Source organism: Oenanthe melanoleuca, chromosome 9 (assembly GCF_029582105.1).
Source record: "Oenanthe melanoleuca isolate GR-GAL-2019-014 chromosome 9, OMel1.0, whole genome shotgun sequence".
Lineage (NCBI taxonomy): Eukaryota > Metazoa > Chordata > Aves > Passeriformes > Muscicapidae > Oenanthe > Oenanthe melanoleuca.
Window position 1 is genome coordinate 14,033,510 of NC_079343.1, and position 12,670 is coordinate 14,046,179.

The 12,670-nt window shown below is 50.5% G+C and overlaps 1 protein-coding gene across 4 annotated transcripts in view; it reads left to right on the plus strand.

Annotated features, from left to right (window-relative positions):
- Positions 1-12,670, plus strand: part of SCHIP1 (schwannomin interacting protein 1) — a 78,978-nt gene that overhangs the window by 51,916 nt on the left and 14,392 nt on the right. Inside the window, exon 1 of one of the 4 annotated variants that reach the window (XM_056498881.1) lies at positions 8,778-9,081. The exons of the other annotated variants lie outside the window; for them this stretch is intronic. Within the exon in view, the coding sequence (XP_056354856.1) occupies positions 9,052-9,081 (30 nt within the window). The 5' untranslated portion in view covers positions 8,778-9,051. Of the gene's footprint in view, positions 1-8,777; positions 9,082-12,670 lie in introns of those variants that run through there. 4 annotated transcript variants of the gene reach the window in all.

The following is a 12,670-nucleotide window of genomic DNA, read 5'->3' on the forward strand; positions in this document are numbered from 1 at the left end:
CACCTCATCTTCCCCTGTGGAGTGGTTTGTGTCACCAGGAGTGGGAGATTTTATTTATAAATCCATCTGGGAGTGCAGCTCAGTGATCTATGGATCTCCTTTAATGAGAAAATCCTACCCAGGGCCATCCATCCCTGCTGCTTCCTCTGGAAATCCCAGAGGAAATGGGATTTCCAAGGGAAGAGAAGTGCCAGGCTGAGATTTGATCCTCTCCATGGTAGAGGCAATGTTAAAAAAAAAAATAAATAAAAGAGAACTCTATTAAAGTGCTGGATTCTTTATGCACACAAAAGCTGCTGCTGTGTGTGGCCCCTGGGGAATCCAAATGCTTTTAGTGAGTTATTAAAAATTGAATCTAAACTTTTTCTTCTGTGTAATTCCTAGATTGGATTTATTAAAGAGGGATTTGGGGAAATAGCAGCATTGTGGCCCAGGGTCATCCTCTTCTCCTTGGCCTGGCAGGTGTTTGATGATCCACTCTTCTTAGGAGGTCAGGAGATAAATAATTGTGGGAATCATTTTTTTCATGTGGAATTCTCTGTGTTTTTTGCATTTGCATGAATCCAGAATATCCAAGCTCTTGGCATTTTTCCTGGCACACCCCAGCTGGCCTTTCCTTCCTTCTGCTGCTTTCTCATCCATTGTTGCTTAGCTTCAAAGCACAAAGGCAACTTCTGCTTTTTGCAAAGATCTGAGAGTCCTTTCCCTGAGAGGAAGATTCCCAGTTCTGGGCTGGCCTGGGAGCTGGAAAACCCCTCCAGGAGCTTTTCCAAGGGGCTGGTTTTGGTGAAAATCAGGGTGTGCTCCTGAAAACCTTGGCTTGACCCCGTGTTCTCCTGGAATTCCTTTGCCTCCATCCTCAGTGACCAAACTAGCTGATGTTTCCATATATTAATAATATTTAAATGGCTGAAAACAGGTGCTCAGACGTTTCCATATATTAATAATATTTAAATGGCTGAAAATAGGAGCTCAGAGCTCAGCCAGCCCTTCTCCCTGCTCAGGGGCTGCAGGAATTCTTCCTATTCCCAGAAAACCCAATCCAGGCTCTCCATAAATCACAGGGATGAGGGTTTCCCACATTTCACACCTGTCCCCATGGGCCAGATTCCAGAGAAATTAATTTATTTTGCAAGATGAGTTTGGCACTGCTGATCCTGGGCTGTGCCCATCCCATCCCTCTGGAATGGAGCAGGAATGTGTGTTAATCCCAAAAAACTGTGCTGCTGGTTTGGGAAAGCTCCAGTTCTCCAATCCCAACCCCTCCTTCCTTGTTATCCTGGAATGACTGGGATGTGGAATTGGAATGGCTTCCACTCAGGAGAGATGCTCCAGAAAAAATTCCAGGAGTTTTCACAGCTGGGCAGGGGAGTTCTGGAGACTTTTGGGAATTCTGGAGATTTCTGGGAATTCTGGAGGCCTTTGGGAACTCTGGGAGAGTTTGGGAACTCTGAAGGCTTTTGGGAATTCTGGAGATTTCTGGGAATTCTGGGAGACTTTGGGAATTCTGGAGGCCTTTGGGAACACTGGAGGCTTTTTGGAATTCTGAAGGTTTTTGGAATTCCTGAGACCTTTGAGAATTCTGGAAGCTTTTTGGAATCCTGGAGGATTTTGGGAGTTCTGGAGGCTTTTGGGAACTCTGGATGTTTTGGCAACTCTGGAGGTTTTCAGAATCCTGGAGGCCTTTGGGAATTCTGGAAGCTTTTTGGAATCCTGGAGGCCTTTGGGAGTTCTGGGAGACTTTGGGAATCCTGGAGGCTTTTGGGAATTCTGGAAGCCTTTGGGGGTTTTGGGGTCTTTGGGAACTTTGGGAATTCTGGGGCTCAGAGCCAGTGCTGCCTGGAGGATCCACTCTCTGCTCAGGGCCCTGCTAATGGGATTTTTTGGGGGGGTTGTGTTGAACCAAATAAAACCAGAAGCAAACTGGGGTAGCCCTGATTCCCAAGGGAATCCCAGCAGCTGCAGCTTCAGAGGAGGAATTTTGGTTTTTTTACAGGAATGGATGTGGAGGGAAACCTGTGTGGAAATGAGAGTTTCCTGAAAAAGAAACTTTCCCAAAGGAAAACCAGCAGGAGCATCCCTGTGCCAAGAATTCCTTGGAGCAGTGAGCACTCCTGTGCCCCCAGCTCAGCAGGGGGATTCATTTTGTTCCCCAGGCTGGAATCCCCTGCCTCAGGGAAAGGAAAATTCCCTTTCTCTGCTTTTCCCTGAAAATCCAGCTGTGCCAGTGGTTCCAGAGCCAGCCTCAGCTCCACCCCCTTCCTCATCCCTCTGTTCTCCTCTGGCTCCATCCCAAAATAAAACTGCAGCTGATCCCAGTGCTGCCTTTCCTGGGAATTCCTGCCACCAGCAACTCCATCCTGACTCAAAGGCTCAATCTGATGGTGCAAATACAAAAAAAGCCCCAAATCCAACCTCTGATACCCCCTCCCGTGCCTGTCTGTAAGAGCTGGCCCCACTCCAGCAGACACCTTAAAATGAACCACACAGCATCTCCACCCTCTGGAAAAATTCCAGGAAAATTCCAGGGTGCAGAGCAAGAGGACAGGAATGCCTGAGGTAGAACAGGAGAGGGAAAAAAAGGAGATTGAGGAGAGCAGAGTTGTTTTCTTGCTCTTATATGGTGCTGCTGTGCCACCAGCAGCTCTGTGACTAATGAGGCTCAGCTGGGATCCACCCTTGCTTATCCTGATATTTTTAGCTTTTTCCAGCCTCCTGCTCGCTGTGTCTTGTTTGAAATCCTGGCTCTGCACCCTCATGGCTGCCCAGGAATGGGATTTCTCATCCCTGAGGGAATTGTGTGTGGAGCTGGCAGCTGAAGAGGAATCACCTCTGGGACCCAGGCAGCTCCAGACAAGAGGATTCTTTTTATTTTTCCTTTCTCCCACTGACCCTGGGTTTGAGACACAAACTCCAAAAATCATCTTTACACTCACTTTTTAAAGGCTGGAAATTGAAATGATCCTGAAGCAAGAGCAGGGCTTTATTCAGCCTGGGATTTTATGGGAGTGTCACTGGGGTGGGAGCAGGAACAGAAATCCCACATCCTCTCCTTAGCAACCATTAAATTCCTGGTCTGGGGCCAAAAACCATTTCTGGATGGAATTGTGGCAAAATCCCTGGAATTGCAGGCTGGCCATGCAGGCAGAGGAAGCTGAGCTGGTGGAAACCCAGGATAATTAATTCATTAATTAATTAATAAATAATTCCTGAGTGTGCCCTGTCCTGTGTGCTGCACCTGCATTTATCCAGCCACAAAAATCAAATTGGATTTGCTCCATCCTTCCCAAAATCCCTGATCCCAGCAGGGTTTGGGGATATTTGGGTGCATATTTTAAGGAAAAAAGTGGATTTCTGCCAAAAACTTTGGAGTTCTGGGCATCAGCCTTTGGAGCTGAGGGAAAAATCCCCTTCTATTTTTGTCCTGACCATGACTCAGAGGAAGATTTGTCCCTGCAAAGTCACTCCTTTTTTGAGGAGGCTTTTAAAGGCCACTGCTGTCACCTGCTTGGCTCAGGATATTCCTATTTTTGGTGTTTGGCTCTGTTTAGAAAAGACAATTTTTCATTCCACATCCACTTTCTAGCATGCTGGGTTTATTTTTTCAGCCTGCAAGTCCCAGGTCCTGGGCTTTTGCCACCGATTTTGCAATTAAAATTACAAAATAAAGCCACAAAGAAATGAGAGCTCTCAGCTGCTCCCAGCAGGAAGCACAAAGGGAATAGAAAAGGATGGATGGGCTGGAAGTGATAGTGGGATAATCCCAGATTTATTCCCAGATTTTGCCCTCTGGCTCAGTGCTTTATTTATAATTAATAACTTGATTTTTGTTGTTGGGTGAAGGCAGGTGCAGCACACTGGACACCCCACACTCAGGATTAATTAATGAATGAATTTCCTGGATTTAAATCAGCTTGGGCTTCCCTCAGCCTGCAATTCCAGGTATTTTGCCACAATTTAAAGAAATATTCCAGAAATATTCCCCAGACCAGTGACTGAAGTGTTGAGTAGGGAATTTCTGTTTGTGCTCCCAATCCAGCAAAGTTTCCAAATAATTCCTTCTGTCCCACCTGTCCTTCATCCTCAGGGAAAATCCCTTCTTGGGCCATTTTTCCCCTCCTGGAAAAATCCATTAATTCCTCTCCCTGCTGCTGTTTTAATGGGGCTGGGGGAGCAATTTTGTATTTTTCAAAATTCTTTTCAAATTCAGCAAATTTATATTGGAAAAATGAAAATGAGCCAAATAAATGGGAGAGGAGGGATAGGGAAATTTGGCTGGATGTGCTGCTCATGGATTTGAGCAGGTCTGATAAAAACTCCTCCTAAATTTGTTATCAGAGACCAGATGAGGATGTTATTTATGGGTCACTTTTAATGATTTTGGTTTGTTCTGGACCAATAAGGAAATTTTGGGAATCTTTCCCAGATGGGTTTGGGAATGGATGGGTGCATCCTGCTGCTGGGGAAAATAGTTTGGAGCTGATGGGATTTGCTACAAATCCTCTCCCAGATTGAGTGAGGAATTTATTGATGCTCAGAGAAAAACTGATTTTTCCTGCTGAAGAGCTGCTGTTGTTCTCCATGGATTCTGCACTCTGGGAATGCTGCTTTTCCAGAAGAACTGTTGGTTCCTAACAATAGAAATAAATCAAGTTGCAAGGAGGCAGCTGGAGCTTTTCTGTGCTGTGTCCTCACACTCCTGAAGATAAATTGGTTCAGGCAGGGGATGGTTTGGGTGGGAAGGAATTTAAAGGTTACCCAGTCCCAGTCCCTGCCATGGGGACACCTCCAGCTATCCCAGTGCTCCAAACCCTGGCCTTGGACACTTCCAGGGATGATGAATCCTTGGGAAAAATCCTTCCCTTCTCTGTTCCCAGCAGTAAATCCTTGGTGGGCTCAGACCTCACCACCAGAGCTCCTCAAAATTCCCTTTTAAACACTTCTGATCCAGAAATTGTCCAACTAAAAAAAAAAAAAAAAGCCTGTGTGGTACCACTGAGCCTTCCTGGATGGCTTCCATGGAAAAATCTGCTTGTTTTCCATATGTTTGGTGGCTTTTATATCACTGGAGAGTTATAAATACTTGGGTGGCTGAATTGAGTCCCTGCAAATCCCTGGGAAGTGTTGGACATGGGAGGAATCAGGGGGGAGAATTGCTGCTTCCTTCTGCTCCAGGTTTTTAGGGAAGGGAAAATCCTGGTTTGGTTTTGTGTTTTTATCCCAAATCCATCCCTGGTGCTTGAGGTGGGGTTGTAAAGGACTCCAGAAAATTGCAGGGAAGTAAAAAAGTCATGGAAAAGGGAAGGATGTTGGGTCCTTAACCTGTTGGAGGTTTATTCCCACATCCAAAAAAAGGGAAAACCCCTCAGCATCATCTTCCTTCAATAAAAAGGGAACAGTGCAGAGCATTATCCATGGATGTAATCCAAACAAATTCTCCCCTCTCCAAGCAGATGTCGAGTATTAACTGATTAAAAATAATCGCTTTTCCCTTTATTTTTCTTGCTGGATTTAAACCCAGGGAAAGCTTTAGCTGGAATTAAAGAGGAGCTAAATCCCTCAGTCCCAGGAAATCATCAGCAAATAGAGCTGAAATCCTGGGGTGCTGGATGTAATTCCTGCTTCCATCCAAGCCTGGGGAGCCCAGCAGGACATCCCTGGGGGTTTTCCTGGGGATCATCATCCCACAGGGTTCTTGGAGCTGCTCCAGGCTGGGAGAGATGGGAATGTCCACCTGGAGAAGGGAAAACTCCAAAAAGAGCTCAGAGCCCCTTGCAGGGCCTGAGGGAGAGCTGGGGAGGGGCTGGGGACAAGGATGGAGGGACAGGACACAGGGAATGAATTCCCACTGCAGGGTTAGATGGGATATCAGGAGGGAATTCTTGGATTTTCCCAAGGATTCATCACCCCTGGATCCCTGGAAATGTCCTGGGCAGGGCTTGGAGCAATCTGGGATAGGGGAAGGTGTCCCTGCCCCGTGGATGGAGCTGGATTTAAATTCCTTCCAAACCAAACCATTCCAGGATCCTGCAATTCTCTGAAAACTGAGACAAAACCTCCCCAGGTCTTGAACCCCTCCCTGATTTTCACCTGCTCCAGCTGCATATTTATTTTGGGATTTGAAAAAAAATAAAATAAATCCAACACCAAAAAACCAAACAAAAATCACTATTTGAGTGTGGTTTTTGTATTAGTGGGTTGGCCAACACCAGCCTGGAAAATAAACCTCCCCAGCTGATAAGGCCCCTCTGGGAATGGCTGTGGGCAGGAAAATATTCCAGCAGGAATTCCATGGCTGGGCTCCCTCCTGCTGCTCCTGCCTTTTTTTCATTCCCATTCCAAGGGTTTGTGGATGAAACCCTTGCAGCTGGTGGGGATCAGCACAGTGTGTAAAAATAAATGTGTGGGGCAGTGGGAATGCCAAAAACCTCGGGAAAAGGGCTGGATGTGGCTCTGCTGTGAGCAATAACCCAGGGAGGGGTCCCTCCCCTCGGCTTTATCCCTTTGAAGGGTGTGGGAATGAGGATGGGAGAGGTGATAACCTCGCTGTGCTCCTCCCTCTGCCCTGTTAATGATTTCCTTGCAGTGGGGCAGCCAGGGGATGCAGCATGCCTGGGAATTAATTCCCTGCTTTGCCACCTCACCCCTGGCTTGGGATGGAGCTTAAGAAAAATAATTCTAAAAATACAAGTACAGGAGCAGAAATTCTCTCTTCCCCCCAGAATTTGTTATACCAGGTGTTTCCTCCTTCTGTAGAGGAGTAAATAAGGAAATTCCATTGTTTCACCAGAAGAATTTGAGAGTCTGGCAAAGCTGAGTTTTCTTCCTCTTTGTGTCCCTGAACCTGGAGATTGAATTCCCTGTGGACATTCAGGATTCAGGCCTGGCTCACTCCTGGTGCCCCAGGACAGGAGCAGCACCTTCCCAACCCCACAGGAGGGGTTTGAAGGGAAGGATTCACCCCAGGGTTGTCTCAGAACCTCTGGAGATTTCTCCAGGGATTTCTGATCCACATATTCCTAATCCAAAACTGGTTTTTGGGAAAAGCTTTGGTGTAATTTGTCTGGATAATCTCACAAGTGCTATCAGACACCTTCAATTAGGGGATGCCTCGTTAATAAATTCAAACCAGGCAGGGCAGACACCCCTGGGTGTCTCTCCCAGGAGCTTCCCCCTGGATTGTGGCTCCATGGAAAGCAGCAGCCTGTGTTCATCCTTCCTTCATCCCAGAGCATCTCCTCCCACTGACCCAGCTGGAAACCTGCCAGGAGCCTTTCCCTCGGTTTAATCCCTCTCAGCTTTAATCATCACCTGCCTGCCCACCTCGTTCTGCTGGGAATGCAAATGGAGCTGGAGCAGAGCAGCAGCTCCACAGGTCCAGGATAATTTTGGCTTTTCTGGGAGCAGCAGGTGATCCTGGCTCTCTTGGGATCGTTTTTCCAAAGGGAAAAGCTGTTGGTTCAATTGGGAATTGGGAGTTTTCCTGGTGATGCACAGAATAAATGGAATTGGAGTTTATGTCATGCATGGAGCTGCTTTTAGCTTGCCACAGATCCTCCTCCCAACAGGCCAAGGTTAGGCAGCAAATTGCAGAGTGGGGATGGTTTATTTGGATGAATTTTTATTTTGATGTCTGCCTGAATGGGATTCTCTGCAGATTCAGGAAAAACCAAGGATGACTTCACCCTCTCTTAAAAATTTATGCAGAATATATTAATTTTTTTCTTTTTAAATGAAGTGTCTTTTTTTTTTTTTTTTTTTTTTTTTTTTTTTATTAAAGCTCTACTGCTGCAGGGGAGAGAGAGCACTGGGGAGGAGGGTCTGGGGGTTTTTCCATCCGTGCCCCAGCTGCACAGGGACTCCAGGGATTCTCCATCCATCCTCCCACAGCTGCTCCAGCCTGTCTGTGCTGGTGGGAAGCTGGGAAAGCTGGGGCAGGGTGATGATCCTACAAAGGCCTTTTTTTTTTTTTTTCTTTTTTTTTTTTTCCTTGAGGCACATCTGGTGTGGGGGAATCAAATCCGAGCTGCCCTGAGCAAGTGTTTCTGGATTTCAGTCATGTGAATCCCTGAACAGCTGGGCCTAGGGGCAGGATAAATCCCTGTTTGCCAAAGGAAAGGGAATTTCTGCTGCTCCCTGCCCAGGGCATGGTGTGAGCCCGGTGTGACCCCACTTGTTTTAGTGCCCCTTGGATGAGCTGTGGCCAGACAAAACAAGGACTGAGGATGACACTTCGTGTGTCCTCACCCTGCCGGGCCAGACTCTTGGAAATGAGGCTGTTTGGGTGCGTGCTGAGGTTGAAAAACCCCCAAGTGCTCACTGAAGCACATTCCCCAGTGCCTCACCACTCATTTTAGAACCTTTCCGGGGATGTGACTCCAGCACTGCCCTGGGCAGCTGCTCCCCGTGCTGATCCCACCTGTCAGTGCCTGGATCCCAGCCGGGCTTTTCCCGTGCCCCAATCCCGGGGCTGCGGGAGGTAAAATAGCCGGGAATGTAGGGCACAGGCTCTGGCAGAGGTTCCCGGGCGGGATTCCCGCGGCAGCAGCACAGGGAAGCTGTCCGGAGCTCTTCTTCCAGGGCTGGCTGCTTTGGGGTGCCCGCGGCCGCGCTCCATCCCCGGCCGGGCGGGGTTGGACCGAGCATCGCCGGCTCTGGGGGATCCTCCCGGTGTCCAGGGGATCCTCTCGGTGTCCAGGGGAGCCTCCCGGTGCCCAGGGGGGCGTTTAAGGGGTTTTTTCCCCGCTCCTGGAGGGGAGTGAGGCCGCAGCGGCCCCGCCCGGAGCGGGAGGAGGCGGCTCCCGGGGCTGCGCAGGCGGAGCAGCGCGGCCGCATCCATCTTCCCTCCTCCTCCTCCTCCTCCTCCTCCTCCTCCTCCTCCTCCTCCTCCTCCTCCTCCTGTGCTGCTGCTGCTGCTGCTGCTGCTCTGCCTTCTCCCCATCCTCCTCCTCCTCTCCCCATCCTCCTCCTCCTCCTCTCCCCATCCTCCTCCTCCCCCGCCGGGGCCGCGGCGGCTGCGGGCGCTGCCGGCGGGGCGGATGATGCGGCGAGATGGTTCACCAGGAAAACTGCTCCTACCAGGTGAGGGGGGGGCGAGCGCGGCCTGGCCCCCGGCCCCGGGCAGCTCCGCTCGGTCCCGGGCCACCCCCGCTCCGTGCGACCCCCGGGGCTGCGACAGCGCGGGGCCGTCGATCGGGTTCGGGCCGAGCATCGCGGGGTTCGCTGCGAGCATCCCGGTGATTGTTCCGAGCATCCCGGGGTTCTCACTGAGCACCTCAGGGTTTGCTCTGAGCATCCCCGGATTCATTCCGAGCGTCCTGGGGCCCGCACCGAGCACCCCGGTGATTGCTCCGAGCATCCCGGTGATTGTTCCGAGCATCCCGGTGATTGCTCCGAGCATCCCGGTGGTTGCTCCGAGCATCCCGGGGTTCTCACTGAGCACCTCAGGGTTTGCTCCGAGCACCCCGGGGTTCACACCGAGCATCCCGGGGTTCTCACTGAGCATCCCGGGGTTCACACCGAGCATCGCCCCGGCTCGGCAGGCAGAGCAGCCCCGGGGCTTTTGTGCTCGCCATGCGATGCTCGGAGGGGCAGCGGGGCCGGGGATGCTCTGCCCCCATCCCTCTGCCCCCATCCCTCTGCCCCCATCCCGCTGCCCCCATCCCGCTGCCCCCATCCCTCTGACCCCATCCCTCTGCCCCCATCCCGCTGCCCCCATCCCTCTGCCCCCATCCCTCTGCCCCCATCCCTCTGCCCCCATCCCTCTGCCCCCATCCCGCTGCCCCCATCCCTCTGACCCCATCCCTCTGCCCCCATCCCAGCGCCCTCCTGCCGGGATAAAACCTCTCCCTGGAACCGGGAGATCCTCGGGATCGCCGTCCCGCAGCGCTGGGCTGTGTTTTTCACGGTGTTTTTCAGGGATGTGTTGTTCAGAGCATTTCTGCGAGCGCAGGGCGGTGATTCACAGGCTGCGGCTCTGCTCTGGCTCCGCAGGGATGGGGGTGTTTGTGAGCGTGCATCCCATCCCTGGGGGTCCCCGTGTTTGGGGATTATTTTAGATTATTTAGATTATTTTAGGGGGGAGCTTGAGAGCTGGGCTGGGCTCGTGGTTTAATTTCCTCTGGAGAGAGGATGGGTGCTGGGGGTGCACCTGCACCGGGAGCGGCTCACGGGGGTCGATGGCACTTTTAGGGTCTCGATAGCGCGATTAGGGGCTCGATGGCACGATTAGGGGCTCGATGGCACGATTAGGGACTGGATGGCACAATTAGGGGCTCGATAGCACGATTAGGGGCTCGATAGCACGATTAGGGTCTGGATGGCTCATTTAGAGACTCGATGGCTCATTTAGGGGCTCGATGGCACGATTAGGGACTGGATGACACGATTAAGGGTCTCGATAGCACGATTAGGGGTTCAGTGACATGGTTAGGGACTCGATGGCTCATTTAGGGACTCGATGGTTCATTTAGGGTCTCGATGGCACAATTAGGGGCTCAATGGCACAATTAGGGTCTCGATAGCACGATTAGGGGCTCGATGGCTCATTTAGGGTCTCGATGGCACAATTAGGGGCTCAGTGGCACAATTAGGGTCTCGATGGCTCATTTAGGGTCTCGATGGCACAATTAGGGTCTCGATGGTTCATTTAGGGTCTGGATGGCACCGGCGGATCATTAAATGCACCAGCATCTGTCCCCCTGGCACGGCGATGCTGAGAGATGCCTTTGCCTACGTGCAGTGAGGGTGTTTTGGAAAATCCCAATTCCCAAACATTCCCAGAACTGGACTCTCAGCAAGCAGGGCCTGGCCCAGACCAGCTCCCCATCCTTGTTCTTCCTCCATTCCCGTGTTTAATTCCAACTTCAGGCCTTGTTTCCCAGCGAAACATCTCAGATGCAAAATAATTCTCGGGGGGAGAAGATACGAAGCAGAGAGGAGCTGAACTGATTTTTCACGGAGTGTTTTCAGTCTGGCAATTCTGGGAGTGAATTTCCATTTTTAATCTCTTTGGGGAAAAAAATATCCTGGATTTTTTTGTGGTTGTTTTTTTGTGGGTTTTTTTTGGTTTTTTTGTCCCTTCCAGCCTTTTGATTTGCCTGCAGCTCGGAGCCTGTTGCTCCGGACAGCCGGGATAAATGGTGCCATTGTTTGGGAGCAGCGGATGTTTTCCCAGCGCTCTCAGGAACGCAGGGGTTAAAGGTTGGGCATTGTTTCCCGGCTGAGCAGCTCCGGGGGGTGGGATGATGATGATGATGGTGGTGATGATGGTGATGATGGTGATGATGCTGCAGCACAAGCCTGGCCAAAATCCCTGGGTGTTACTGCGACAGCGCTGCTGCCTTTCCCTGCTTGTTTATGGCTCCATTCCTCTCCTCCAAACCCAGAAATATTAGAGGGAAACCAGCCAGAAATCACGCAAATCCTAGGGAAAAAAACATCCAGGGAAACATCTTTTTAATTTAAATCTGTTTCCAAACCTTCCTAGAGCACTGCAGAGATTAGGATCAACCCCAGCCCCCTCCCAAGCCCTCAAACCCGAGAGTTTTAATCCTTTTGTGGATGGCAGTCCCGGGCTCTGGGATCACACTGGAAGCTGCAGTGATGGGATTTTGGCTGCCAGGGGGAGGGGGTGTCAGTGTTTCATCTGCTCTGCTCCCTCCTCACACCCCTTTATTTTGGGAGCTGTTAAAGGAGCAAAAAAGAAATCAAAGAGAGGAACAAGTCAGCACTTGGCAAAACTTTAAAAAAAAAAGATTTGTTTTGAAGAATTCCAGCAGAAAAACTGTGACATGCCCAGGTCATGGCTGGGCCAGCGAGTCCATGGCAGGGAGGAGCTGGGAATGGCAGGACATTCCTGTCATGTTCCATTCCCTGCTCAAATCCCTGAATCCCAGAGCTGAGCTGCCAGTGCAGGTGGCCCTGGGCTCTGCTGCCCTTTGGATGTGGCTGAGTCAGGTGAATTCCCTGATTTGAAGCTGCATTTTCCATGCAGCACCTGCCATGTTTTCCATGGATGCATCCTGGAATCAGGCTGGGCGCTGCCACTCTCTGTACTGTGGATTTCTCTCTTAATTCTGCTTCTTTTCTTTTTTATTCCAATTTATTTTGCTGTATCAAACATTTTATTTAGGGCTCCATAGTTCCTCCTGCACTCTGACCAGGAAAACCTTGGCTGGTGCCCACTGGGTGATGCTTTGTGAGCTCCTGAGCCCACATGGAATAAAAACCCAGCGTGCAAATCCAGGCTTTAGCCCAGAAATAAAGGTTTCATTCTGCTGTGTGCTTCAGCTGGGCTTTGCTGGCCCTCAGCCTCAGCCAGGCCTTCAGTTTGTTGTGTAAATCTGTATTTTCAGCAGGAAAAGGCAGATCTGTGGGGCACTGCTGGGCTCCTCAGCCTGTTCCTGGTTTAATCCGTGTTTTTTACCATCCCTGTGCAAGTGGGTGATGTGTCTAAGTGGTGGATTTTTAAGTTTCTGATGAAAAGCAGGGAATTGAGGGGCACCCAGTGCCCAGTTGCCCCTGGGAACAGGATTTGGCTCCATGTTCTGGCAGCAGGCAGGGCTGAGCTATCTGCTGGCACCAGGGTCGCTCTGGAGATGCTTCCAGGCTCCACACGTGCCAGGAAAATTAAAATGAGAAAAGAGATCTGAGCAGAAAAGAGATTTTA